This window comes from Rattus rattus, chromosome 3, assembly GCF_011064425.1.
Source record: "Rattus rattus isolate New Zealand chromosome 3, Rrattus_CSIRO_v1, whole genome shotgun sequence".
NCBI classification, from domain to species: Eukaryota; Metazoa; Chordata; class Mammalia; order Rodentia; family Muridae; genus Rattus; species Rattus rattus.
This window is the reverse complement of record NC_046156.1, coordinates 50046711-50071628: the sequence shown is the minus strand read 5'-3', so window position 1 is coordinate 50071628 and position 24918 is coordinate 50046711. Positions and strand designations below refer to the sequence as shown.

The following is a 24918-nucleotide window of genomic DNA, read 5'->3' as shown; positions in this document are numbered from 1 at the left end:
AAAGAGAGGCTAGGGAGGAGAGGCGCTTGAGGGGCCAAGCTTTGGGCCCAGCACAGGATGGCAGAGGAAATGACCCTTGACTGCAGCCAGCCGCCCGCGTGTCCGCCGGGGAGCCGGAGACAAACACACGCACGTGCGCCCGCCCCCGCCGCGCGCACGCGCCCGAGGCTCCGGCGGCGGCGACGGGCGCGCGCGCGGTGCTCGCTGCCCCCACGCTGCTCCCTCGGCTGGGATCGCGGCGTCTCCCGCTCGCCGCACTGCTCCACGCCTGGCCCGTGGCTCCGGAGGCGGCAGTCGTGCCAGGTGGGCTCGGGTGGACAGGCGCGGCGGTCGGGGCGAGGCGGCGGTACCGGTGGACAGCGCGGAACCCAGCAAGTTCCTCGCAGGCGATGTCGCCGGGCGCGGGCCCCTGCGTACGCCGGGCGCCGTGACAGGCCAGCCGGGGAGGCGCGGACGGGGGAGGCCGCGACGGAGCTCCCGGACTGGCCATGGGCTGAGCCGCATCCTCACGGAGCAGGTGCAGTGACCGGAGGTTCTGGGGAGGGAACCTGCGCCACAGGCCCCGGGAACCTTCGGCCCTCCCCAGCCCAGTACCCTGTTGACCTTCCCTTGGTTCCTCGGGAAGGGCCCTGATGACCCCGCCTCCAAACCTCGAGCGTGCAATCCCTGTGACACCCCACACTGCCACCGCAGGGGACACGCTGTGCAAACCCTCATTCTACACCCGCAACCCTAGCCCACTGGGCCTTTGCGCCAATGTCTCTAATGCCCTAGTATTTTGAGCCCACAGCCTGCCTCACTGTGTTTGGGAACTACCCGGGATAGCTGCTTCTTTCTACTCACCAAACGGTTGGAGCAGGGGTGGGAGAGGAAAGTGGGAGTGGTGGTCTTTCCCTCCTGAGTCCTTGGTGACTACAAACCCATCCTCTTTCTCCCAAGCCTGTAGTGAAAGTGACCCTTCCATACTCCACCAGAACATGCCGGGGTGACTCTCTCCCAGATCCCGTGGCCTTCCTCGCTCTCCCCAGTGACACTATGCAACCCCAGCGTGACCTGCGAGGCCTCTGGCTCCTGCTGCTCTCCTTGTTCCTGCTTCTCTTTGAGGTAGCCAGGGCAGGCCGACCTGTGGTCAGTTGTCCCGCCAACTGCCTGTGCGCCAGCAACATCCTCAGCTGCTCCAAGCAGCAGCTGCCCAATGTGCCCCAGTCTTTGCCCGGCTACACAGCGCTACTGGACCTCAGCCACAACAACTTGAGCCGGCTGAAGGCTGAGTGGACCCCCACCCGTCTGACCAACCTGCACTCCCTGCTGCTGAGCCACAACCACCTGAACTTCATCTCCTCTGAGGCCTTCGTCCCGGTACCCAACCTTCGGTACCTGGACCTCTCCTCCAACCATCTTCACACGCTGGATGAGTTCCTGTTCAGCGGCCTGCAGGCACTGGAAGTGCTGCTGCTCTACAATAACCACATTGTGGTGGTGGACCGGAATGCCTTCGAGGACATGGCCCAGCTGCAGAAACTCTACCTAAGCCAGAATATGATCTCTCGATTTCCTCTGGAACTGATCAAGGATGCAAACAGATTACCCAAACTAACGCTCTTGGATCTGTCCTCCAACAAGCTGAAGAAGTTGCCCCTGACTGACCTGCAGAAATTGCCAGCCTGGGTCAAGAATGGGCTGTACCTGCATAACAACCCCCTGGAGTGTGACTGCAAGCTCTACCAGCTCTTTTCACACTGGCAGTACCGGCAGCTGAGTTCCGTGATGGACTTCCAGGAGGATCTGTATTGTGTGCACTCCAAGAAGCTGCATAACGTCTTCAGTCTGGATTTCTTCAATTGCAGCGAGTACAAGGAAAGTGCCTGGGAGGCTCACCTGGGAGACACCTTGACCATCACGTGCGATACCAAACAGCAAGGGATGACCAAAGTGTGGGTGACCCCAAGCAATGAGCAGGTGCTAAACCAGGGGGCCAATGGCACGGTGACCGTGTCCGAGGATGGCAACCTTCACTTTAAAGAGGTGCAGGTTGAGGATGGGGGTGTGTATACCTGCTATGCCATGGGGGAGACTTTCAACGAGACACTGTCTGTGGAGTTGAAAGTGTATAACTTCACCTTGCACGGACACCATGACACCCTCAACACAGCCTATACTACCCTGGTGGGCTGCATCCTCAGTGTGGTTCTGGTCCTCATATACTTGTACCTCACCCCTTGCCGCTGCTGGTGCCGGGGTGTGGAGAAGCCTTCCAGCCATCAAGGAGATAGCCTCAGCTCTTCTATGCTCAGTACCACACCCAACCATGACCCTATGGCTGGTGGGGACAAAGATGATGGTTTTGACCGGCGGGTGGCCTTCCTGGAACCTGCTGGACCAGGGCAGGGTCAAAATGGCAAACTCAAGCCAGGCAACACTCTGCCAGTGCCCGAGGCAACAGGCAAGGGCCAACGGAGGATGTCAGATCCAGAGTCGGTCAGCTCGGTCTTTTCTGATACACCCATTGTGGTGTGAGCACTATAGGCTGATGGGGAGGTTCTGCCCCAGGAGAGGTAGTGTACCCCTGAGGGATGTGAGGGGGTGGAAGAGAGGGCTGGCTGCCCAAGGGAGTGGGTTCCTCCTGACCACCAGGGAATCGGTCATGGGCACAGGAGGAGGCAAGACCCCAGTGAGGGTGTGGATGCTGCGAGTTTCACATATGGATATATTCATCCTCAGGCAGATACCACACCCCTACCCAAAGCCTTGGCTATTCTCAGTGTGGTAGAGGAGGAGGGATGCGTCTGAGTTGGACAGGAACGAGGAAAGGGGTTAGGGGAGGAGCAGATTCCCTAAACTTTTTTTGAGGTCATCCCTAGCTCCTTAAGAGAAAACCATTTGAAAAACAACTTTTTTTTTCTGTCTCTGCCCACCCACACCTGCGAAGTTGTGTGTTGGGGGGCCTCCACAGGAGCCATGCTGGGAAGCTGCAGTGTCTTCTCTGGTCAGGGAGTCGCATTCATAGCGAGTGAACTGGAAACCTTTGGAAAATGAGTCAGGAAAAGGCTGAGACCTGGATCAATACCACTCTGTAATGCTGCTGTGAGACTTCTCACTAGAGCTGTCTTCTTTCCCTGGGAGTCCTGAGTAGGTGAATCTTTGCAGGAGCCTGGCCTCTTGCCTGTTAGTTATGGCAGCAATATAGGACATTGTGTCTGTGCCTTGTCCTGGGGCAGGTGGCACAGTTGGGTACAGAATGAATTAAGAGGTCCCTGTCGTAGCATAAAACTTGTAGATGGGGCATAAATTCCAGGTAGGCTAATTCCCTGGCTGGGAGAAAGCCTTGATTAGTATTTGTCTCCCAATGTCTATCTGTCGGGACAAGAGTAGGGGACACTGAAGAAGGAGCATTATGGTGCCTGCCACCACTGTGGCACAAGGGCCATACTTGCTGGGAGAACCGGGAAGACCGGCCTGTGATGTAGCAGCCAGCCAGACCTACCTGATCCTTCATGTATGCCATCTCTTCTGTCAACCTTCTGATGGACTCAGGTGGGTTTCTGAGCCTTCCTCAGACGCTGCTCTGCAAAGGAGGGGGCAGTTACGAGGTCTGGAGATAGACGGGACCTAATGTTTATCTGCTCTCTGCTGACAGGGCTGCCTCACTCCTGCAAAGCCAAAGTGTGGGATTTCTGTCATCTGAAGGCTTAGAACCTAGTGGTCTTTTGTCCCAGAATGGCGATACAGAGTGTGGCTTAGAGTTCTGCCCTCCCCCACCAGGCACTCAGGCCGTCTCGTAACTGAGGCGGAAGGGGCACTAAACTTTGAAAAGGAAGGAAGTTCTGCCATACCGTTTCTGTCAGTTGGAGATCAGTGCAGTCCTGGCTGTCAGAGCAGAGGGACTTAAAAACAAACCCAGCCTTAGCTTCCATCCAGGCTTGCAAGATGCTTTCGGTACAGAGATGACTCTGCCCTGCTGCATCCCGTGAGCAAACTGCAGGCCCCAGAGGCAGTTGTTCTGAGCTTTGGAAGAGGGGTGAGCAGGGCAGAGGTGAAAGCGTTCCCTAGCGTTGGTCTTTTCCGGTGTCTTTTCTTTCTCGTTTCCTGTGGTTGGAAGTTGTCCAGGTCCTCTAGTTTCCTGACCTGCTTTTGAGGTTCTAAGGGGTGTTGTTTACCTGTGGGTGAGGGCTGCTTAGTGCTGGGAGGGCCTGTCAGGCTGCTTAGAAGGACTGAGGAAGAGAAACTGAAGTAAACATTGTCCCCTGTCTGCTCCTGGGATCTCAAGGCTGCTGTCCATCTTTTATTAGTAACCTAGTTTTATCAAGAGAGAGGTGCAGCGATCCCCTTTAAGTAGTTGCATGCTCCTGGGTACGCATGCTCCTAGGTATGCATGCACACCAGCACCTTGACCTCCACCAGGACAGTGGGTCTGGGGCCCCCTCCGATGCCATCATTCTAGAACAGCTTCCACCCACGCACACAACTTCTCACACAGTTTTCTTGCACTGCAGGAGAGACAGTGACCATGCCAGGCTCCTCAAATGCACAATCTCTTGTACTTTAATTTCTGAACACCCTGAACTTTTACCCATATCTCCATGGAGCTGAATCACTTTTCTGCAGATGCTGGAGTTAGGGGGGACCACACACTGGAGCTTTTGGGAGGTTAGTGAGGTACTAGCTGGTTCATCGGACTCCTCAGGAACTCTCCTTAAAAACTATGTTTCTATAAGACAGGAGGCTAGAACCAGAGCACCGAAGGACTCCGAAGGATGCTGGTGGAGGCTAAGCAGCTCTGAATTGTTCTTCCTGTGTCCTAATAGACAAGGGTTAGAGAGGAATCGGTTGTATTCCAAAGACTTCTGGGCACTTTGTCACCAGAGGTCCAAGAGCCAGACCTCCATCAGCAGACTCACAAGGAAATGAGAAAATCTCTTAGGTGGCAGCATCCTCTCCTGATACCATCAAGGGTGGTGAGACTCTTTAAAATGAAAGTCAAATGAAATTTGCCTTCTGGGGCATTCTAGCTGAGCTTCTGAGGGCCAGGAGGGTCATTTTCTTTTTAAGTCCTACTCTGAAGCCTAGCTCTCCCTACTATATCCGCTAACTCGGGCCCTAGTTCAAGACACCTGCAGGACATGTCTGGACGCTCTACCAGGACATTTAACTGATTGGTCTCTCCTCGTGGTTTCAGTTCTTATGACCCAACTTTGTCCTTGTAGGGGGGTGTACATGTATGTCTGTATTCCAAAAACATATGATCCCATTAGACCTTGGGAAAAAAACGGCCAGGTGTAGATAGAAGAAAGGCTGGCCTTCACCCCATCTATACTCATAAACTATCTCCCAGGAAGGAGAAGCAGGTTCCTCTGGAGACAGGATGTGACAGGACTCTACAGTCTGTGTAATTATCTGTGATCTTTTTCTTTGCTGTATCTATGGGGCCCCTGGAGGAGGCCAGGAAGGGTAGACCTGTCTGGGGAGAACAAAGCTGATTTCCGGGTGTGTATGTGTCTTTGCCTTGTAATTCTCTCTTTCTGTGTCTAGGACTCTTCCTCCCACTGTGTACACCAGGCTGGCAAACCTCGGAGCCCACGGGCTCTGGAACTAGACAATGACCATTAAACCTGGCTTGAGTCTCTGCTCTGGCACAGTTTGTGGTTGGTTTATTTACTTTAGCAAGGGTGGGTTCAGTAGACTTCAAAAGGGTGTGACATCAAAAGAGAGAATCTAAGTGTTGTTATCTGCATCGTCTAGGAAACTAAGCATAAAATCTGAATCATCCAGGCATTAAGATTAGAGAAGAGAATGGCAAATTTTTCTCTCAAGCCAGACAGTAAATATTTTGGGCCTTCGAGGACTTACCATCTATTAAACCTCCACTGCACTGTTGTAGCAGACAAACATCCACAGACAGTGTGTAGATGAATGACCCTGGTTCTGTCCCAATATAGCAGTCTGTTTGCTGGAGGGAAATGCCCAAGGCAGAGCATTTTGTAAGGGAGAAAAGGTTAACATAGCTTATGGAGGACAGAAGTTGAAGGCCCGGTGGTCCCAGTGTACATGTACATGTTATGAGGGCCTCATGGTATGCATCATCACAATAATGGGAGGACATGCAGAAGAGATCACATAAAGAAACAGGATGCAAGGCAGGTTCCGTGGTCTGTTTGCCCTTTTTATAACAACCCGTGAGAACAAACCAGAGCCCGATGAGAGCTACATCACTGTCTTCTAAGGCCGATGCCCTGATGACCTATCTCTCACTAGACCTAATGTCTTAAAGATTACACCACCCTTCAGCCGTACCATACTGAGGTCCAAGCTTCTAGGACATGATTCTTTGAGGTACATATTCAAATCCCTGCCAAAACAGAGCATCCAGTGAAAGTGTACCTGTGGGTACTAAAATGATATCTTTTCAGTTTTTTTTCCAACCAGTTACAAAAGTAGAAGCTGTTTTTACAGATCACACAAAATCAGGGAAGGGCCGATCTGCCCAGCAGACCAGTTTTCTAACTTCTGAGATAGCCTCAAAAGCAGCATCACAGTGCTGTTAGCAAGAGATTAGATACCCTGCGCCAGGGTTTGTACATAATGGTGATCTCCTAGATCCCTAAGGAGGAGGGCTGCTTCCCTACAGGCTTCTCTTAAAAGGCTAGATCAAGCTTTCTAATGGTACGATGGCAAGATGCTTGGGTTGGAAGGTTGCTTTTTTTTTTTTTTTTCCTTAATGGTACAAACAGCTCACTTTCATAAAATTTTGATTATTACCAGGATATTTTCATCTTGAGCTAAAAGCATATTCATCACATGGGTATGTTAATACTCAATGACTATTTCATGTGCACTAAGTATTCTGTGGAATGGAAAGAAAAAAAAATGCAGAATCTTTACTTTCTCTTGTAGACATACCCTTCCAGAAACTGTGAAGTCTTGCTAGGCTCTTGGGGTTTCCGGAAAAGACTGTCCCAAAAGGGTGAGGCCTAGGCCTGTACCATCCTATATGTGAGATCTCACCGGATCTCAGGAGCTAAGTAGAATCTGTCCTGGTGTGTACTTAAACTGGAGACCAAAGAGGGAGAATATGTAATTACCATAACCTCTTGAGTGTATGAAATTGAGCCGCTGTAGCCCTGTTCTGTCTGGGAAGTTGTCTGTCTCACTTCAGGAGGAATAGTGAAACCACTTCGCTGTCAGGTACATCAGTCAGTGAAATGCAGATGCCGAGCGAAGTCAGAGCTCTCCCATAGTCCACATCTGTGTGTTTCCTCATTTTTCCAAAGTTGCCTTTGTTATGGCTGACTGCCTGGTTGAGAGGACGGCGCTGGTAGAGAAAAGGCTGGGAAGACTGCTTGTCATTCTCTGAGGCTGTATCTCTTCTGCTGTTTGTAACCACCCCACTCCTAAGCCACAAGCTCCCTGGACCTTGGACAAGATATACAGTTTTGTCTGCCAGGTCTTGCAAGACTTTCCGTCATTCCTCTCAGGCGGTGGCACTTGAGGGAAGCAGAGAAAGCCGATGTGACAGAATAAGGATGCAGTGCATGGGCTAGCCCAGTCTTTCTTCCACCTGGCCTCTCAACTCCTCCCTTTTCTGTATTTGTACCACTTATCTTGTCTCCTAGGCAACCAATGGTGATGCTGTACTTTCCCCACCCACATGGCAAAAAAAGCTCAGGCCCTGCGGTAGGGACAGTTGGCTTTTTCGGTCAGGCCGCAAGGAGTCTATGCTGGTGGCTTCCTCTCCCAGGGCTTTGAAAGAGAAGGCTGCCAATCAAGCACTTTCCTCAGGCTCAGACACGGATAGGTAGAAGATATCAAATGGCCGGGATCCTTAGAACTGCCTTAAGGCCTTCCCTTCTGATGTGTGCCAGCCGGATTGCTGTCCCTGGAGCACAGAGAGCATAGAGCGATGTCCTAAGAGTCATCCTTTGGTGACCCAGGATGTGTAACCCTACCAGGTGACCGTTGGTGTCCTTCTGCACTGGCATAGATAATGTGCACAAAGGGTGGTGAGGACTGTGACTAAGGAGCACGTATATACGTCTTCCCTTCCCTCTCCTCCCACTGCTCCCTCTTTTGGTGTGGCTTACCTTAGGTGTGGTTTAAGCATCACTGCTGGGACACATTGGGAGATAACTGAGAACCTTTATAAATGATAGGGAGCCACTTATGTCACCAGTGATTCCACAGACTAGCCTGAAATGGCCCCTTCGCCTGCTTTGAAGACAGGTTAAAAAGCTCTTTGGGAAGTTCTGACAATAGCTGGCCAACTAATAATGGGCTGCTGTTCTTTGACCACGTCTGGGCTAAGGCTGTCCCACCGGAGGTAATCTGTTTGTATTAAGCCCTACCCAGTGCTGACCATCTACTTCCAACCCCTCTCCAGGGCAGTTCTGGGGCACTGCCTGCCCACTTCCAGCTTCTGTTTTCTTTGTGCATTCAGGCAAGAATGGTTGAGGCTAGACTAGCATTTTGTTCCTGGATCCTAGGGCAGAAAAACAATTAAGATAAAGAGAGACTGGTGTTCAAGCCTGCATACTGCCGTTGGTTCTGCTTGCCCTCACCCGCTTTGGGCCAAATGCTGCCTGCCCTCTGACAAATGCAATGGACAGTGTCCTTCCTCTTAACATTTACACAGAATTGCTTTTCTGTGTGTGTGTGTGTGTGGTGTGTGTGTGTGTGTGTGTGTGTGTGTGTGTGTGTTAGCTCCAGTAAAGCATTTTCAGGAAGGAGACTGGTTTTACTCCAAGAGCCTGAGACAGAAAAGGGAGTCTTAAGCTGTGGACCCCTGGAAGCCAGAAGCCATGCCTTTCACGGTACCACATCCTAGGACATAGAGTATAGGCCTGAAGCTACAGAGGGGAAATAGGGTCAGAGTGGTAGTACCATGATCTCTAATACTGATCCTCCTTTTCTCTGTGCCCATTCTTCCCTTAAAAGGGCAGAGTTAGGCACGAGAGATTTAGATAAATTAGGATTAAAACTCCTTGCTGAGACCCTACCCTCCAGATTTGACCTGGAGGAAGTTGTACTGATCACTCCTGTGGCTTGACCACGTGAGGTAAGCAATACCTAAGACAAACCTCAGTAACCGTGATCTTGGTGGCATCTCCTTCAGGGAGAGATAGCGGTGACCTTGCATCCAGAAGAAAGAACTGTGACCGTGATATGGCTCCCAAAGCCCGTCTGAGACTGGTTCTCCTCAGCAGTATTTCCCACGGTTTATTGCCTCCCTAGGAAGCATAAAGCCCAGAGCCAGACTCAGGGAGAGAAAAGGACAGAATATAGCATCTGTTTTCCCTTTGTTTAATGCTTTGAATGTTGTTCTCTTGTGGAATCCCACAGCATCCCTGTGAGGTAAGATGAGAAGCAAATAGTTTGCCTGTGCCACCCAGTGTTAGGAGCCGAGACACTCATAAAGCGGCATTCCCAGGCTGACACACCTTCCGGTTCAGGACACACAGGTTCTCTGTGCCAGTCACAGACCAGGGCATTGTGGGGATACCAGAAACTCCTGCTCTCAAGACTTGCTTAAGGGGGTTGAGGATTTAGCTCAGTGGTAGAGCTCTTGACTAGCAAGCAAAAGGTCCTGGGTTCGGTCCCCAGCTCCAAAAAAAAAAAAGACTTGCTTAAGGACATTCGGGTGAAGTGCCCCCCAGAAGCCAAGGCAAGTACGAAGGAGCACTAGAGGCTTGGGGTTATCAGTGACCACAGCCATGACCGTCTCAGCTGAGAATACACACTGTATTCTCTGTATATCTTGGCCTGACTGCTTACTCTCAGAGGAGAAAAGCCTCTGGCATAGCCAGGCACCAAGAATCCCGATTCCCTCCTCTCCCACAGTGCCTTCCCATGCTGTTACACTCCAAAGCCCAGGAAGAGGGGGAAGGTGAAGGCTGGCTGACTCAGCCTGCAAGTGCTTAGAGATCTGGAGCTGAAAGGCCCCAGCACCATTCAACTAATGATTATTATTAACTCTGAACAGGCCTCGGCACAGCAGCCAGCTGGCTCAGGGAGGATGCCTGGATCTCCCACAGTGAGGTTTAAAAAACAAGACCCACAGCAGCCATGCATGGGAGTGGAAAGGTGGGGACACTAAGAGATGGGGCAGGCCAGTGTCATGGACGAAGGGCGGCCTGCCTTGAAGGGGAGAGCAAGAACAAGCTGGCAACTGATGGTGGCCTATCTTGGATGGGATGACAGCCAGAGAGGGAAGCAAGAGTTCTCAGATGCAGAGCTCCTGTCATTCATTCACTGCCACCCCAACCCCAGTGGGAGGATACAGGAACAAAGGGGCTCCCAAGAGGACTCCAGACAGTGTGCCCAGTACCATTTGCTTTTGATACAAAACTATCTTTCTAATGCCCTCAAGGTTGAGTCTGAATATAATCAAGCTTGGAACACAATCAAATATGGAATCAGAACTTAGCATGGTATGGAAATTTGTGCAAATGATGGGCGATTTTTTTTTTTAAATCTTGAGCATCCTGAGTGTCCCCTTGAAAAAGCAAACCAGGCTGACTACTGGGTTTCCCTAGTCAAGGAACATGGTCAAAGGAAAGCCATCTGCCCAGGTTGTATTCAGACACTAGAAGATACAAAGGGGGGCAGGTGTGGGCAAGAGGGAGCATACAGCCTGGAGGCATATGCAGCCGGCCGGCAGCCACAGAGCCCAGCTGGAGGAAGAGTACCCTGGCACTGACGACTAATGGCTGTCCAGCTGCTGTCCTAGGATGCGAGGGCAGGTGGTGATGGAAGAGTGGAAAGACAGGAGGGAGGGAAGCCCCGCCCCCAATCTGGCCTAACAGGAAAAGGCTCCTGAGGGTGCCCTGCCCCCTACTCTATGGTCAGATCCCTAAGCAGGAACCACCACTACCTGTACCTTCCTCTCTGCTCTGCACCAATGCCCTCCAGGCCCACTGGTCAGAGGAAGCGACAGCTGGGTCCCTTCTTCCTGCAGAATATAAATGACTCCCCTTCCTCCCGGGGCTGGGAATAGACATCAGATGGCACAGCCCACGCAAACTGCCGGCTGTCAGCACGCCTGCCTGCCCGCCCACCAGCCCCCGCACCACCTGGGAGGAGGCAACACCTCAGGCAGGCTCCGGCATTCCGGCGTTGCCTCTGTGCTCTGAGAACAAGCTGCTGAACCTTACCTGGCCCACCTTAGGGAGCCCCCATCACTGGCCTTAATGAGGGAAGGAGCTGGGTGCTATTTATCAAAGTGACCCTAGTGAGAGTCTCTTTCAGGTGGCCGGGTAAGCGTTCCCTCCAAGTTCACAGCACATTGGATAGCGTCAGAGGGAGAGGGGCCTTGAAATAGACAAGAACTGTTCCCCTCTGCACTGCAGGGGCTCCGTTCAGCAGGCTGTATTTAGAGAGCTTATGCGTTATGCTAGCTCTCTGAGGAAAGCCTGGTGAGGTCCACTGAGAGAATTCTTCTGCTCCATACTCCCCATTCCTGTATTACTGAGTTCCACCTGCCTTGTTTCTGAGCCACTTGAAGAAGAGGCCTTAAATGTTCAGAGGATCTGACATATGTAACAGACACCTTATCTCTTGAACTACTGCTCCAGCCCCTATCCTGTCGGCCTCCCAGAGTGTTTGATTGGCTGCCTCCCAGGTAGAAAGCTGCATGGACCCCTTTTCTGGCTCAGCAGTCTTCAGTCCTTATTAGGATCCAGAGGGCCCATCTTGTAGACTGACCACAGCTAACCAGTTTGACATCTACCCTCACAACCAGGGTGCTCTGGAGAATTCAGTTGGGTCAAGGAGGTATATCAGTGGGGAAGAGAGCACACTTGGTATCAACATCATCCCACTCTTAGGCCTGGCTGGCAGGAGAATACAACTAAGGAAAGCTTAAACAACAAGGAAAGAAGGGCAACAGGGAGAGACAGTTTTCCTTAGGTCGAGAGGTGCCAACTCCTTTGGTTTTTATTTTGTTGTAAAAGCTTCAGAATAGTTCCACGGAGCGATGTGCTGAGTAAACACTCTTTAAGCCCTAAGGGCAAAGTGTAAGATGCCCAGGGCCACTCTGCCCTGAGAATGAACGTCAGGAGATACCCAGAGGTAGCCTGAAGAGAGGTCTTAGCTCAGCTAAGGAGCCCGAGAGTAAAGAGCTTGGTGAGGCCAATGCCTTCAGTTCCTCCAGAGAGCTTTAAAGTGACTTTAGTGCCTTTACTGCCTTACTGTCCAGGAGACCCTCACCTGGGTTCCTTCTTCCATAGTTCGTGGCCCTTGTTTCTTGGTTCAGGAGCCAAGTCAGCATGATTTCTGAAGGGTCCTTCCAGGGGAGTAAAGGGAGAGTGGATGAAAGAATTACACCCTAAGCTGCCCACATGGTCCAGAGCTAAGAGGATATCATCGACATCAATCTGTCAGACACCAATGTTAAAGATAAGGGACTTTCAGATGCAAAGACTGAGGTCCTGACACGTGGAACTTGTCTAAGGTTGATCGTACACTGCCTAAGAGATCATGGGCTCTCCATAGCACTGCTTTCTCGACAGGGACCCCAGTATCTGTGGCTGCCATTCATAATTTAAAAGAACTCTTCATCAGGCACACAAGCAAGAAATCGCCACCACCACCACTACCACCACCACCACCACCTAATACTTCTGTCTCTCATCAAGAGTGAGGCTTCAGGTTCTCCATAACCTTCCACGTGCACACAGTAGGACATTTCCCTATTTGAGCCTACTGGATCATGCCTCAAACAGTAGCAGCTAGGGTTTCTGCACGATGTGGCTCAGCCATGAAGTGCAAAAATTCATCTACTTCTGAAGTGGGTCCTGTGAAGATCACCAAGATCCTTGAAATCCAAGGCAAGCATCCCACCTAGATTCAGAGTTTGGAGGCATTCATATATCCACTTTCTTCCTTGGCAAGTAGGAGCTGGAGATCTGGTGCATGATCACCAGGGCTGGGTACAATGGTAGTACCAGGCACAGGTACCAGGCTGCACCTTTGATCTGAGCCTGGAACCACACTGAGTACATGCCCAAGAGCACCGTTACTGTAGCCATCAGGTAGACAACCAGGCCACATGTCATATGGTAGAGCTTGAGGCGAGCCACCCTTGAGACCCGGGCTGCTCGTGGACAGAGGAGGCCGAGCCCACACAGTGCCTGTCCTCCAGTGGCCAACAGTGTCAGGGCTCCCATCCAGCTGTGCCAGGACACCAGATGGGACAGCTCACTTCGGACCTTGCTGGAAATGATGAAGCCCAAGCCTACGGCAGCACAGAGGATGGCCATGGTCTGCCCTGCCCAGTGGAGTCGAATCCGGGTCTTTCGAGAGCAGAAGAAAAACAGGGAGTGCTCAGGTGAGAAGAGTAGGATCGCTTCAGCCATGCAGAGACAGAACTGTAATCACAGGAAAAGGCCAGTGAGCCTCTAGTCTGCATGGAGCCTGAAGAAAAGGAGGTCTTCTCATACATCCAGAAAAACATGGGGAAGCTAAAGGACTTGCAGCCTCACACACATCGTTTCTGAACCACAGAATAGCAAACACTGAACTTTCTAAACTGAATTCTGAGGGCAAGGCCTTGATAACATCCCTCTTGAGTCTTCCTTTTAGGCACTAGAGGAGAAATATCTTTTGGGCCCCCTCCCCCACCTTCTCAGCCACCTGACACTTTACTCCACTTTCCCCAGTCCTGTAGATTTAAGGGAAAGAGGAAGCCCTCTTTATGCCCATCTTTCTGATCCTTAGGCTGAAAAACTGAATGCCTCCCCATGGTTAAGCTAAGTATATCCAAACTCACCGCCAAGGCCATGAACACAGGGTGCCAGGAGAAAAGACCTAAGTAAGAATCAAAGAGAAAAGGCAGATGGCTGGGCACCACTGATACTGTCCCGTGCACCACTGATACTGTCCCGTGATTTGTGAACTGCAAAAACCTGGCCACAAGTGAAACGTCAGCATACCATCTTAAGCCTAAGCAAGAATCGGGAACTCACCGCAAAGGGGCAGGGACCAAGGGGCCCTTACACCACTTTGGCCTGGGGTCTGCATCTGCTGTCAGCCCAGTCCTAGAGTACGGTAGACTACCCAGGACCCCGGTAACACTTTTCCACGTGGGGCCTCCTTCTAAGGAAGTATCAGCTCTGTCTTTTCAAGCCCCACCCTCCCAGGACTTCGGGGCCCCGCCTACTACGCCTTTACAACCACTCCAGGACCCGCCCCTCCTCAGCTCAGGGTCCGGGTTTAGCGCGTCTCCCAGTGCGCCCAAAGCAGCCCCTCCAGCGCCTAAGCTCCGCCCCGTTCTATGGCCCCGCCCCGCCTCGCCTCGCACACTCACTGGTTCCGGGCCGGGACAGCACTGTCAGAAAGATGGTGAAGCCCAAAGCTATCAGGTGCGCCAAGATCCCACTGCCTCTCCGCAGCCAGCGGGTCAGTCTCGGTTCCCTCGCTGGAGCGGGAACCAGACCTACCTCCATGGAATGCATGGCAGTGCCAGGCCGGCCGGCACAGTCCAGCTACCGGAGGCTTCTTCCGGGTTTGCGATCGCGGAGGCGGCGGCGGCTACAGGAGAGGCTCCTCCCCAGGGATGCTGCGGACCCGTGTGGCGGAGGTGCCCACAGCGCCCTCTGTAGAGTGGGGGGGAAGCGCCTCGTCCCCAAAGGGCGGCTCCCGGAAACCTCCACTGACCTAATCGAGCTCCCAACCCACCTTCATTCTATCTTTGTGTCTACAAGGGTATTTCAAGAGGCCTGTGAAAATTACATCCGTAGCAAATGATTCCAACGAAACCCCAAATCACACACTTGGTTCGCTGACCCAAGAGCGTGAAACCAGTGTTTTGAGCAGTTTTCTAGAAGTACTGGATTCCCTGGGCTGCTCACTCCCCAGACATTTCTGGCTTGTTCAAGAGACAAGATTCCTCCCTGTGTTAACAAAAATGAAAAGCCAAAGCCAAAACCTAGTGATCTAACCTGATGAATTCAGGTATGAGGACCAAAAGAAGTAATCTCATCCCTATTTACAAATGCAGTTCCCACCCCACCCCCACCTATTCCCTCTCTCCAATGCTGCCCCCTTCAAAATATTCCAAAGACTTTGGACACTTTCAGTCTTTGCTGCCACCACGATAGCTGCAGTTTGATCCAGAGGAACCAGAGTCTCCCACAACCCAAGTTCTGCCACATTATTACCTCCAAAAGGGTATGATCCAGCCTAAAGAGTACTATCTGAGAGCAGCTGTACCCCATTCTTCAGGGCAAACTCACAGAAGAGACAAGAACAGCTGTCCAGGGGCTGGGGAGATGGCTCAGTGGTTAAGAGTGCATATTCCTCTTGCCCAGGGCCTGAACACTCCCATCAGGGGGCTGACCTCTGACTGTAACTAGCTTCAGTGGGATCCCACACTTTTTGCCTCTGCGGGCATCACATGCACATACCCACTCACAGACACACAGACACCATAATCTTTTAAAAAAAAAAAAAAAGGGGGGGGAAAGCTGTTCAGCACCTCTAGAGCAGCAATCACCAAGCTCAACCTCTGCACGGTTGAGAAACTAAGGCGTGTTCCAGAAACAGGAAGGGCAAGAACAGCCATTTATGGAGGGATGGAAGCCCAGAGTTGCTAGGAAACCAGAAAGGGGCCATAAGCTAACTCCCACAAACCCTCAGGACAAAAACCCAAGGATGGCGTCACAAGTGTGAGTCCCCTCTCTCGCTCTGTTCTTTCCCAGTGGAACCATAGTTGTCTCTCTTAGGCCTCTGGGGCACCTTGCTCACTCAGCGAGGATGAGGATGATGCCTTATCGTCCTCTCTCTGCAGAAGATTCCCAGGGATACCAGCTCCAGGTTTCTGTGCAGTGTGTGCTGGGGTGTGTACTGCCTATCACCCCAGCCTCTCTGGGTGGGGCTGCGGAGAGGAAGGACACTCATTAGGCTACACCACTTTTCATCCTTTTCTATGTTTCTGTTTCTTTATATTTTCTTAGCAGCAACAGAACAGGGAGACAGTCTTGAGGTATTTTAAAGAGGTTTTTTTTTTTTCTTAAAAAAAATAATATAAAGTTATAAAAAGCGGCAGCAGCCTGGGGCCCAGATCTGGAGGGGAGGAGGTGCTGACGGCTCCGTTGCAGTGGGCAGGCACTTTCTCGTTAATGAGCTTTTGACTGCAGGGAGACAAGAGGTAAGAGACAGGGTCAGGCTAGGGGCCTACCTGTTATCCTTCCCATTGACATCTGGGCTAACCCTCGGGTTCCTTCAGCTGGCCTAATAAATACAACTGAGCGAGGGAAAGGGGAGGCCAGCCTAACAGAGGTGGACTGGGCTGTGAAGCTGGAGGACACACATGCACACACCTATACACACACAAGCAGGCCCCTCAGGAACTATCAGGTCTCCCTTCTCGGTGCCCGGAGAGTTGGCATACATGTAATCCGTGCCTAAACCAGAAGGATATTACCCTGCCTCGCCTCCCAGAAGTCCCTCCTTACAGACGTCACAGAGATAGACCAAAGCAGGCTTCAACAGAGAAGGTAAATACACCTAGCTGCAAGCTTTTCTAGAACCTGGAGAACCTGCTGTAATCTGAAATGACTCTGTGGACCTTAAATTGTGTACTTGCTTTTCAGTGTCCTAATGCCAGTGGAAGAACCAGAGAACTAGAGCGGCCGCCCACCCAGCTACTCTGCATGTCCCTTTCCTGTGAGGATAGAGGGAAGGTCACAGCCAATTCAGAAAGAAGTGGTCCTTCCATTAAAGCGATAGCAAAGGTAGCATGGGACAGCACGTCCTACGCCCAAAGAAGGGTGGGACAGCATGTCCTACTCCCAAAGAAGACGACTGGGCATAGGGAAGGTCCCTCGGGAAAAAGCTGGGGTCACCCTGGAATGAACTGACCAACCTCTCTCCAAAGTAGGAAGCCCAGGAGCTCCCTCAGGTTCCCCTTTATTCCCCTCTGGAACCATCCTTAGCACCTTCTCCATGTCATGTACGTATTGTGCTCCCCAGCCTCAGCCCCTCCCAAACCCTCTCTGCCCATGTTCTTCAGGAAGCTGGACTGGTACCTTCAGTGTAGAGCACTTCTCCTCAAAGGGCAGGGCTGGACCTGGCTTCTTGCGGCGCACAGAGCAGGTCCCATCAGGAGGGACACCAGCCTGACAGTGCTTGGCCTTGACTGGCCGGCAGTAAGTAGCCAGGTTTTTCCGCTTCTTGGCTACCTCCTCCTCGGAGAGACAGTTGGTTGGCAGGACCTTAGCTGGGTGTCCAGCCACTCCCCGGTTTTCTAGCTGAGAAGCCTTGACTGGTATGGGGGATGAATGAGGGGAACCCCGACAGTCCAGGGGACCTGCTCGTTTCACTCGTGGCCCCACTGTTCCATTAAGCCCCAAGTTCAGGGCTGTTTTAGTCTTGGTTGAGAGACCCCGACAGCTAGAGGGTTTGCCTTTTCCAGCAGGCTCCAGGATGCAGGTCCGTTTGAAAGTGGTAGGGCCGGGGGATAACTTCCGCTTTCGAGAAGGGGCCTCCATCTCCACCCCCTCCTTGCCTTTGGATGACTTGCTGGCCTTGGAAGGTGGCAGCTTGCTGAAGGACGGAGATGGAGTGTTGGCAGGCAGCGGTGAGGTAATAGCCTGGCTACCGCCCATGGACTCTGCCTGGCTACAGGCAGCTGCTACACTGGGGGAACCTGCAGGATAGCTAGGGACAAGGCTGTCCTTGATGGGAGGAACGGAGGCTGGGCAGGCAGGCCGGGGAGGTGGGCCTGGAAGTCGGGGGCAGCTGCCCATAGAGGATGGACTCAGGGGATCAGATAAGGATGGGCTGACAAGATGGGATGGAGGTTCAGCCGCTGGTGGGATCTTCCTGTGGCAAAGAGAGAGCTCCACTGTGATACTGAGCAAACACCAGGGCTTCCCTAATATACACCAGTCTCTACACCTTCAAGTGGCCAGAAAAGCCCCAGACTGCTGCCCCCTGCTGGGAGACACTGGAACTAAGCCGAGGAAGGTACAAGAGAAGGAATGGTCATTATATCAGTACAAGGTATACAACTAGCATGTAGACCCATTAACAACCTGAGTTTTGGTCTCAGTTTGGGCACTCCCTCTCCTACTTTACCTAGAAGGTACTGGAAGAGATGGGTAAGCATCTAGACTCACCCACATCACCCACTCATGCCCTCTCCACGCTATTCAGTCTCGTCCCTTCCTGTCACACCAAAGTATACAGACTGGAGTTTCTGAAGCCCGAGTACACTCAAGCCTGAGGAAGGAAGTTCTGAGTCCCTGAAACTCACTTCCACATGTGTGAGCTGAGATGCCGTTCCAGCATGGAGCTGAGTGCTGAGCAAAACCGGTCCAGCCGGCGGCTAAACACGTAGCATCCTGGGCTCACCAGCCGGCTTCCAAATGTGCAAAACTGGAGGCAGAAGGAAAGAACGTGGTTGGGGAGGCCTGAGATACAGACTTGGCCACCCTCCACCCAAGTTCCCTGTCCTGTCTCCTTACCGCCTGTGGCCTAGGGGGCCGAGTTGCGTAATGGCAGTCAGGGGAAAGGTGGAGGTCATCAGATGTCCCCTCTTCCTCACTTTCCTCACTGGAGGCCTGGGCCCCACCCCGGGGCAAAGGGAAGGGGAATAGGCCTGGATCCCCATCACCACCACAGAGACCTTCATCATCCACTTCACTCTCAGAGGAGGCACGGGACCTGGCAGGGCCAACGGAGACATAAGGATAATTTGAATGATGTAGGGTAGGTGGCAGGGTGTCCAAGCTCAAACAGCCAGGGCAGATATACCCTTCTGGATACTCAGATGAATGGGAAGGGGGAACAGGAAAGTACAACATAGCTCACAGAGTAAGAGGCAGAAGCAAGGGCCACAGCCTCCAAGGGAATCTCTCTCCAGCCCCTTCCTAGGCCTTGTCTCCTTAGGCAGAAAATCTGCTTCAGGTTTGTTTCCTCCAGAAAATCTTTCCAGGTTAACTATGCCCAGCACTGGTCAGCCTAAGTCAGCTCTCTTCATCACTTACTCCAGTGAGCCTATCTGGGTGCTGAGCCTGTGTTCCATGCCTACCCCTAGCATCATAGGCAGAAGTGCATGTGAGTAGGCTTTCTCATAGCCCAGGGCAGCACACAAAGGGGCCAGTGGATGACTTCACAGTGGCTGCACTCAGGACCCTGGCCCGTTTAGCTTTCCAATAGGTGCTAACCCACAGAGAGGCGGAGAAAGACGTTCACATCCCAGGTGCTGCATCTGGCACACCTCATGGAGGCTGGAGGGCTGCAGCGTGCTTGGGTGCTTAGGGGAAGTGAGTACACAGTCAGGACATTCCCTGTCTCCAGGGCTCCCTGGTACCTTAGGGGCTGATTGTCCCCATGTTAGGTAGACTTAATCTTCTGTACATACCTGGGAAGTGCGCAGTACGGGTAGGTCTGCTTAGACAGAGAAGAGAAGGTGTTGTTGGGGGCAGCTACTGCAGCCGCACCCTGGACTGCAGTGGGAGGCTCCTGGGAGGGGCGCTCCAGAGCTGGCTCTTTGCGTGCTGGACTCTTCTCCTTGGGAGACTCTCCTTTTCGGGAGCTGGCCTTCAGTTCAGCCACTAGCACATCAAAGTCCTTGGCCCTGCCTGGGACCTCCCTGCGCTGGTGCACCGAATGGATCTAGAACACAGCAGAGCAGAGTAGTAGGGAGGAGGTGTGATCTGAGCAGGGGAAAAGGATTTGTCTTCTTTGACACACTGAGAATGTGTTGTGGATGAGGGGTGTTTGTGTGTTCATTTTACTCTCTCGAGGGACCGAAACTCTGTTCTGGGTAAGGGCATCTGTAAGGTATTCCCTGTCTACTGCTCCTAGCCTGTGCCCACTACAACTAGCCTCTTCTCTCCTTCCTTGATGGTTGCCTAGCCCCATCCTTTGAGCTGCGTTTATAGTAACCCCTTTCTAGGGTTCCATGTCTATGCTGAACCTCCCCCCATCATCAGGCAGAAGGATGGGGTTACCTTGCAAGTCAATAGGCGTGTACAGATCTTCTTGGTCTCTGGATTTATGACCCCGCACTGCCTGTTGAGGTCGAACTCTTTTCCTGTGGGGGAAAAAGGTTCCAATGACTCTCAAGTCCATTTTGGGGAAGGAGCCAAGGAAGAATCTGGCCTCTTCCTGCCGAGGGTCCAAGAAGCAGTAGGACTAAGGCAGAAGAGTCTTGCCCTCAGTTCTACCTGCTGGCTTTAAGCCAACTCAGCCCCATCCCTGGCCCAGACACTCTTGGGGGACTGGAAGTCCAGAGCAGGGCAGCCCGTACCAAGAAGCAAAAGCAGCTACCCATATCTGAAATGCCAGGAAAACCAGCTGTGGGATGTGAGGAAGGAGGGAATGATCGATAGCTCAAGGCAAGAACGAATGACTCCGCTGGCTTAGACTTGGCTCTCTCAGACTACCTCAGACACCTGGACCAGTAAGCTTCCTGGGAACAAGCAGGACAGGAGGTAATGGGGCATCCATACCCTCCAAGCTGTAATGGTCAGACCTGGACGGGTTCACTCCTTCTGACCCAAGAACAGAGAAGCCTAGTGAGGTCTCCACTCTGCCTTTCTGAGCCCCATGTTCATAACTACTCACGAGCCATCTTTCGGTGGGTTTTAGGAGGAAGCCTGGCTCCACTGGGCTCCTTCTCCGGGGGGCTGCCTTCGGCCCGGTGACTGGAACCCTCACCAGGGATTAGCTCCATGTTCTCTCTGCCAGGAGGTTCTTTAGGAGAGGGGGCCGTGGGGACTTTTCCAGGGGAGTCCTTGGGGAGGCCTCCTGGCTGACTGAGGAAAGCAGAGGGTGGGGCCACCCTGATTCCATGTCCATCAGGCTTCGGGAGACTGGACATCTTCTCCAGATTCACCACAGGCACGAAAAGGCTATACGTGGAGAGAGGGTATGGGCTGGGAGGTGGGGAAGCTGGGACTGGGGTCTGGACTCTAGCCCAGAGCCATCTCCTCCCTAGCTCTGGAGCTTGGGTGGACTCCAAGAGAGGCGTGGAAAAAAGGGGAGCCCATGTTCCCTGGAATATATGGAAAGGAGCTGCAGATGGGGTTAGCTGTTTCTTGCTGTGAGCAGTATCCTGCAGCCAGGGCTAAGTGTCAACCCTATATTGAGTCAGGGTCAGGGCTAGTCTTTGGGGGTTTCTTGCTCCTTCTTACCATAGGCTGTCCTTCTGGGTCTTCTCAGGAGGCTGATGGCCACGGCTCCGGGACCCCTGGCCCTTCTCCCTGGAGGAGGTTTTGGTGGAACCTGGGGCTCTACAAGCTGGGCCCTGCCCATTCACTACATGGCATTTCTGAGAGCTGGCAGGGGCTGGAGGTGGGGGTGGGGCCCGGGCATAAAGCTTGCTGAGGGGCCCATGTCTTCTTTCTGTCACCAGGAGGTGGAGAGAGTAACTGAGATGAGTGGTATTGGCTGCCTCCTTCCCCATCTCCTAACCAGCCCCCCACCTCGATTCTTTTTACAGAACCTGAATCCCTAAGGCTTGGGCTGTGAGCTTCTCTCCTTCCCATTTAAGATTGAGCCTTTCAAGAGTCAAAATTCTAGACCAAACTTCTTGAGCCTCTTAACTCTACTTGATGCCAGAAGCTTGTTCAAACAATCATCCTGACACCTCCAACACTCAAGCTGTCCCCAGCACTGTCATCCCTTAGCCCACATGACCTCCCGACTGACACTGTCCGAAGAGTTCCATGTTCCACCATTCCGTCCCATCACCTCCCTAGGGGGCCCTCACCGCAATGTTTCTGGAAGGCTTGAGGCTTCACCACCTGGCTGCAGTGGTTACACACAACCAAATAGAAGTCATCATGGGCAGGGCAGTGCCCGAAGATGGACATGTCTGCAACGGCAGAATCCTTCATCACTCTCGGGTAGACGTCTGGATTTTCCCTAGGTCAAGGAACACTCACCCCACCACTTAGAAGGTACTCTGCCTTCTCACTGACAGTTCTACTGAATGCTCCCACCTCCACAGTCCAATGTAACCAGACCCAAAGTGTATGGGCTTTCATGTGAGTGGGCACCAACCACATAGGATTAGGATCTCCAACAACAGGTCCCAGGAGCCAGGACAAACTGACTGACTCAGACCTATCAAAAGGAGGCTTCCCCCAGCAGTCCCGCTTCTGCTTCAAGCTACTTCCTCCAGTGGAAGAGGGAAAGGTGGTTCAATTTCCCGAGTCCCACCTTCTTTAATGAGGGTCATGGCGTCCAGCTTCTTCGTGTTTTTGCTACTCTCCTCTAGTTCAGCCCCTGGAGGAGAAGCACAGTTGAGAGGGCCCACCCGATTTCCAGAACCCAGCAGGGCCTGCAGCCCAATGGTATGAAGCCCACATTCCCCGACACGCACTGGGAATTCTTGGAGACACTTTCAATGGGTCATTCACAAGTGCCTATGTTCCCTTCATGTGCCCCTCTGAGATGAGATGACCCCATTAAGGAACACAATGACCCTTCACTCCCAGGCACAGTACAGAGTTCCACTGCTGACTAGATGGGTGACTATGGGTAAATGTCTCTTTTCTGGGCCTTGCTTCCCCCATTTAAAAGGGAAATGGTTCTAAAATTTTTCTACAGGTCCCTTTTGAGACTGCTTACATGGGTCCTTTCTACTACTCTGTGGCATCCCAGACAAATACCCTCCCAGATCCCCACCCCCATAAACTCAGTTTGCTCCACCCAAGTTACCATAGTATCATCAAAGTTACACTCAGCTTCTCAGGTCCTGCACTGATAGGATGGCCATAGAGTAGAGAAACTGCTGTCTTTGGACCCTTTGGCATCTTCAAAGTCTCCTTGATCAGCTACGCAAGCCCCTCCCCTTCTTGGGGGGGCTTTGTCCAGGGGTTGCCCTTGTACCTCAGTTTCTGGGTTAATGACAAAAACATCTTAGCTGTGCAAAGCAGCTCTTTCCCCATCCCCCTACCTCACTCCTTGCCCCCCTCCTCTAAGCCCCCTCCCTGTCCCTCGGGGTGGGGATGGGGATCAATTCTGAGTCACCAAATCTGAGTCCATTTCCGGTTCTCAGTGCACCTAGACCCTGATGAGGGCCCCATCTCAGCCCACTCAGCATGGGGGAGTAGTCCAAGGGTGGCCTGTACTCCCATCGAGGTTGACTCTCTAATGCTCACTAACAGAGTGGGCCCTTTCTAGGACGAGGAGATTATTGGTAATCGTAATACCCAGACATTAAGTGGTAGTGGGTTAGACATGCAAAAGATAAGGGGCAGCTCCCACTCTTTTAAGTCCCTTGAATGTGTAGGGAATGACAGAACAGGGCTGGAAGTCAGATGTCTCAAAGGAGAACAAGTGGCATTAGAGACTGCTCCATGAGATCTCCTCCACCTCTTCTCACTTGCAAACTTCTTCAGGGGTGTGATGCTGGTTGTCACCCCGAAAGGCCACGAGGCCAGGTGCTCCCTGGGGCCCAGGAGACAAAGATCAGAAGGGGTTGCAGGCCTGCTCACCAAAGGCACTCAAGGGCCTACAGAAAATAGGGGTCAAGGGAGAGAGCCAAGGGGCAGGGCAAGAGGCCCAGGAAAGGATGGAGGCTTGGAGTCATGTATGGATGGACTGATGGAGGGAGGTCAGGAGGATGGATGGATGGAGCATGGATGAACTAAAAGCAGAGGGGGCGGGGGTTCAGGAATACTGAGGAGACAGGGAAGCCGTTGAAAGAAGCTAAGGTGCGGGGCAAAAGGCGAAGAATCAAGTGGGTGGGGAGGGGGGGTCACATTAGTAGGGTGCGTGGGAAACACGTGGAGAGGACTGTTGCAGATGGGTAGAGCCGGGGCAGGTGCAGAACCGAAAAAAGCTGGATGCCGGCTCACGAGAAGAAAGATAAAGGCAAGTAAAGTGGGGGCAGGTACTGGGCACCCGCAGAGACAGAGGTGGGCAGGGTGGGCTGCAAGCGATGCGCCGGCGCTAGGACCCGGAGGCGCGAAGGTGGCTGAGCAGGCGGGCACTAGGACCCGGCGGGTCCTTTGTTTGGGGGGCCGGGGAGCCGGACGGCGGCTCTAGTCGGCGGCTCCCCTCAGCTGGAGGGGGCCCCGGGGGGGAGGGGAGATAGTGATGGGGTCCCCGGATTCTAATGTGTCTGTACTCACCGTCTGCCGCAGGCAGGTCGGCCCGCTCCACCCACGAGCTCCAGCTCTGTCCCGCGAAGTCATCGAGACTCGGCACTCGCCGCTCCAGAGCGGCCATTGCTGCCACCGCGCGTTCACGCACCGCCATCACCGCCGCGGACGCGCGCCCGCCCCGGCGCCGCCGCCGCGCGGCCCCCTCCCCCCACCCTCGGACCGGGGGCACGCCTCCCTCTCCCCCTACCTTTCCAGTTCACTGTGTGCGCAAGCGCAGCTCGTGTCTCCTGCCACTACCTCCTCACTCTCACACAGCTTTCTGGGAAGTGTAGTTGCGGAGGGGTGGTGATGCTTACGGAGCTAGCCGAGGGATCCCTTCCGAAATGCACAATCGCACGCGGGGAAAGAGAGATCAAAGCCTCGGGATATCCTCTTTCAACCCCTCCGTACACATCCACCAGTTCACTCTTCCAAACTTACTGCGCATACCCGAGCTCCAAACCTCTCTCTGCCCAAGATATCCCCTAAAGCCGTGCATCCGCCAGCTGGCTGGCGCCCCTTCCTGGGCTGGCGGCCACGAAGCGCCTCTGCACCCCTGTAGATCGAATAGGGTAGGTGCAGGGAGGTGGGCGCAGTGAATCAGAAGGGCAAGGGGAGGGAGTGTGCAGGACGTGCTGAAGGACACAGGGCTTGGAGTGGGGGAGGGCCACAGCTCTTGTGCTGTTCCTCTGTGGGAAACCCACGCTGCCTTGAAGCAGAACGGAGGTTTGGAGTACTGTTGTCTAGGTTTGGAAGGACCTGGCTGAGCTTGCCAAGATCACCTGTCAGTATGACAGAAGACCAGAACCAGAACCAGCCCAGA

The 24918-nt window shown here is 53.1% G+C and overlaps 3 protein-coding genes across 6 annotated transcripts; 1 reads left to right on the top strand and 2 right to left on the bottom strand.

Moving 5' to 3' along the window:
* Positions 1–221: 221 nt before the first annotated feature.
* Amigo1 (adhesion molecule with Ig like domain 1) lies at positions 222–5635 on the top strand. Of its 2 annotated transcripts, none has more exons than XM_032897487.1 (2): positions 222–303; positions 940–5635. In XM_032897487.1, the coding sequence occupies exon 2, from the start codon at positions 1036–1038 to the stop codon at positions 2515–2517; it is 1482 nt and encodes a 493-aa protein (XP_032753378.1). In that variant the 5' UTR covers positions 222–303; positions 940–1035; the 3' UTR covers positions 2518–5635. The 2 variants fall into 2 exon arrangements, with proteins under 2 accessions (XP_032753378.1, XP_032753379.1); XM_032897488.1 differs by lacking the exon at positions 222–303 and having other exon boundaries at positions 530–1901; positions 5530–5635.
* A 6253-nt stretch (positions 5636–11888) lies between these two features.
* Positions 11889–15422, bottom strand: LOC116896367 (cytochrome b561 domain-containing protein 1). Of its 2 annotated transcripts, XM_032897483.1 has the most exons (3): positions 14297–15422; positions 13760–13797; positions 11889–13358 (listed from the first exon to the last, which is right to left on the bottom strand). In XM_032897483.1, exons 1-3 carry the CDS (start codon positions 14442–14444, stop codon positions 12855–12857), a joined length of 690 nt encoding a protein of 229 aa, XP_032753374.1. In that variant the 5' UTR covers positions 14445–15422; the 3' UTR covers positions 11889–12854. The 2 variants fall into 2 exon arrangements, with proteins under 2 accessions (XP_032753374.1, XP_032753375.1); XM_032897484.1 differs by lacking the exon at positions 13760–13797 and having other exon boundaries at positions 14430–15422.
* A 1440-nt stretch (positions 15423–16862) lies between these two features.
* On the bottom strand, positions 16863–24237 carry Atxn7l2 (ataxin 7 like 2). 2 transcript variants are annotated; one of them, XM_032897485.1, is made up of 10 exons: positions 24084–24237; positions 22165–22230; positions 21713–21817; positions 21135–21345; positions 20566–20852; positions 19950–20032; positions 19358–19611; positions 18459–18657; positions 18248–18369; positions 16863–17814 (listed from the first exon to the last, which is right to left on the bottom strand). In XM_032897485.1, the coding sequence occupies exons 1-10, from the start codon at positions 24208–24210 to the stop codon at positions 16965–16967; spliced, it is 2304 nt and encodes a 767-aa protein (XP_032753376.1). In that variant the 5' UTR covers positions 24211–24237; the 3' UTR covers positions 16863–16964. The 2 variants fall into 2 exon arrangements, with proteins under 2 accessions (XP_032753376.1, XP_032753377.1); XM_032897486.1 differs by having other exon boundaries at positions 20566–20756.
* Positions 24238–24918: the final 681 nt, after the last annotated feature.

Excerpts from the sequence above, each read along its gene's own strand:
- Amigo1 (XM_032897487.1), top strand. The coding sequence starts at position 1,036 with ATGCAACCCCAGCGTGACCTGCGAGGCCTCTGGCTCCTGCTGCTCTCC.
- LOC116896367 (XM_032897483.1), bottom strand. The coding sequence starts at position 14,444 with ATGCATTCCATGGAGGTAGGTCTGGTTCCCGCTCCAGCGAGGGAACCG. Across the intron at positions 13,798-14,296 it reads GCTGTCCCGGCCCGGAACCA|GTCTTTTCTCCTGGCACCCT; the intron begins GTGAGTGTGCGA and ends ATTCTTACTTAG. Across the intron at positions 13,359-13,759 it reads CTGTGTTCATGGCCTTGGCG|TTCTGTCTCTGCATGGCTGA; the intron begins GTGAGTTTGGAT and ends CTGTGATTACAG.
- Atxn7l2 (XM_032897485.1), bottom strand. The coding sequence starts at position 24,210 with ATGGCGGTGCGTGAACGCGCGGTGGCAGCAATGGCCGCTCTGGAGCGG. Across the intron at positions 21,346-21,712 it reads AGCCTTCCAGAAACATTGCG|AAAGAAGACATGGGCCCCTC; the intron begins GTGAGGGCCCCC and ends TCCTGGTGACAG. Across the intron at positions 20,853-21,134 it reads ACCCAGAAGGACAGCCTATG|CCTTTTCGTGCCTGTGGTGA; the intron begins GTAAGAAGGAGC and ends CTCCACGTATAG.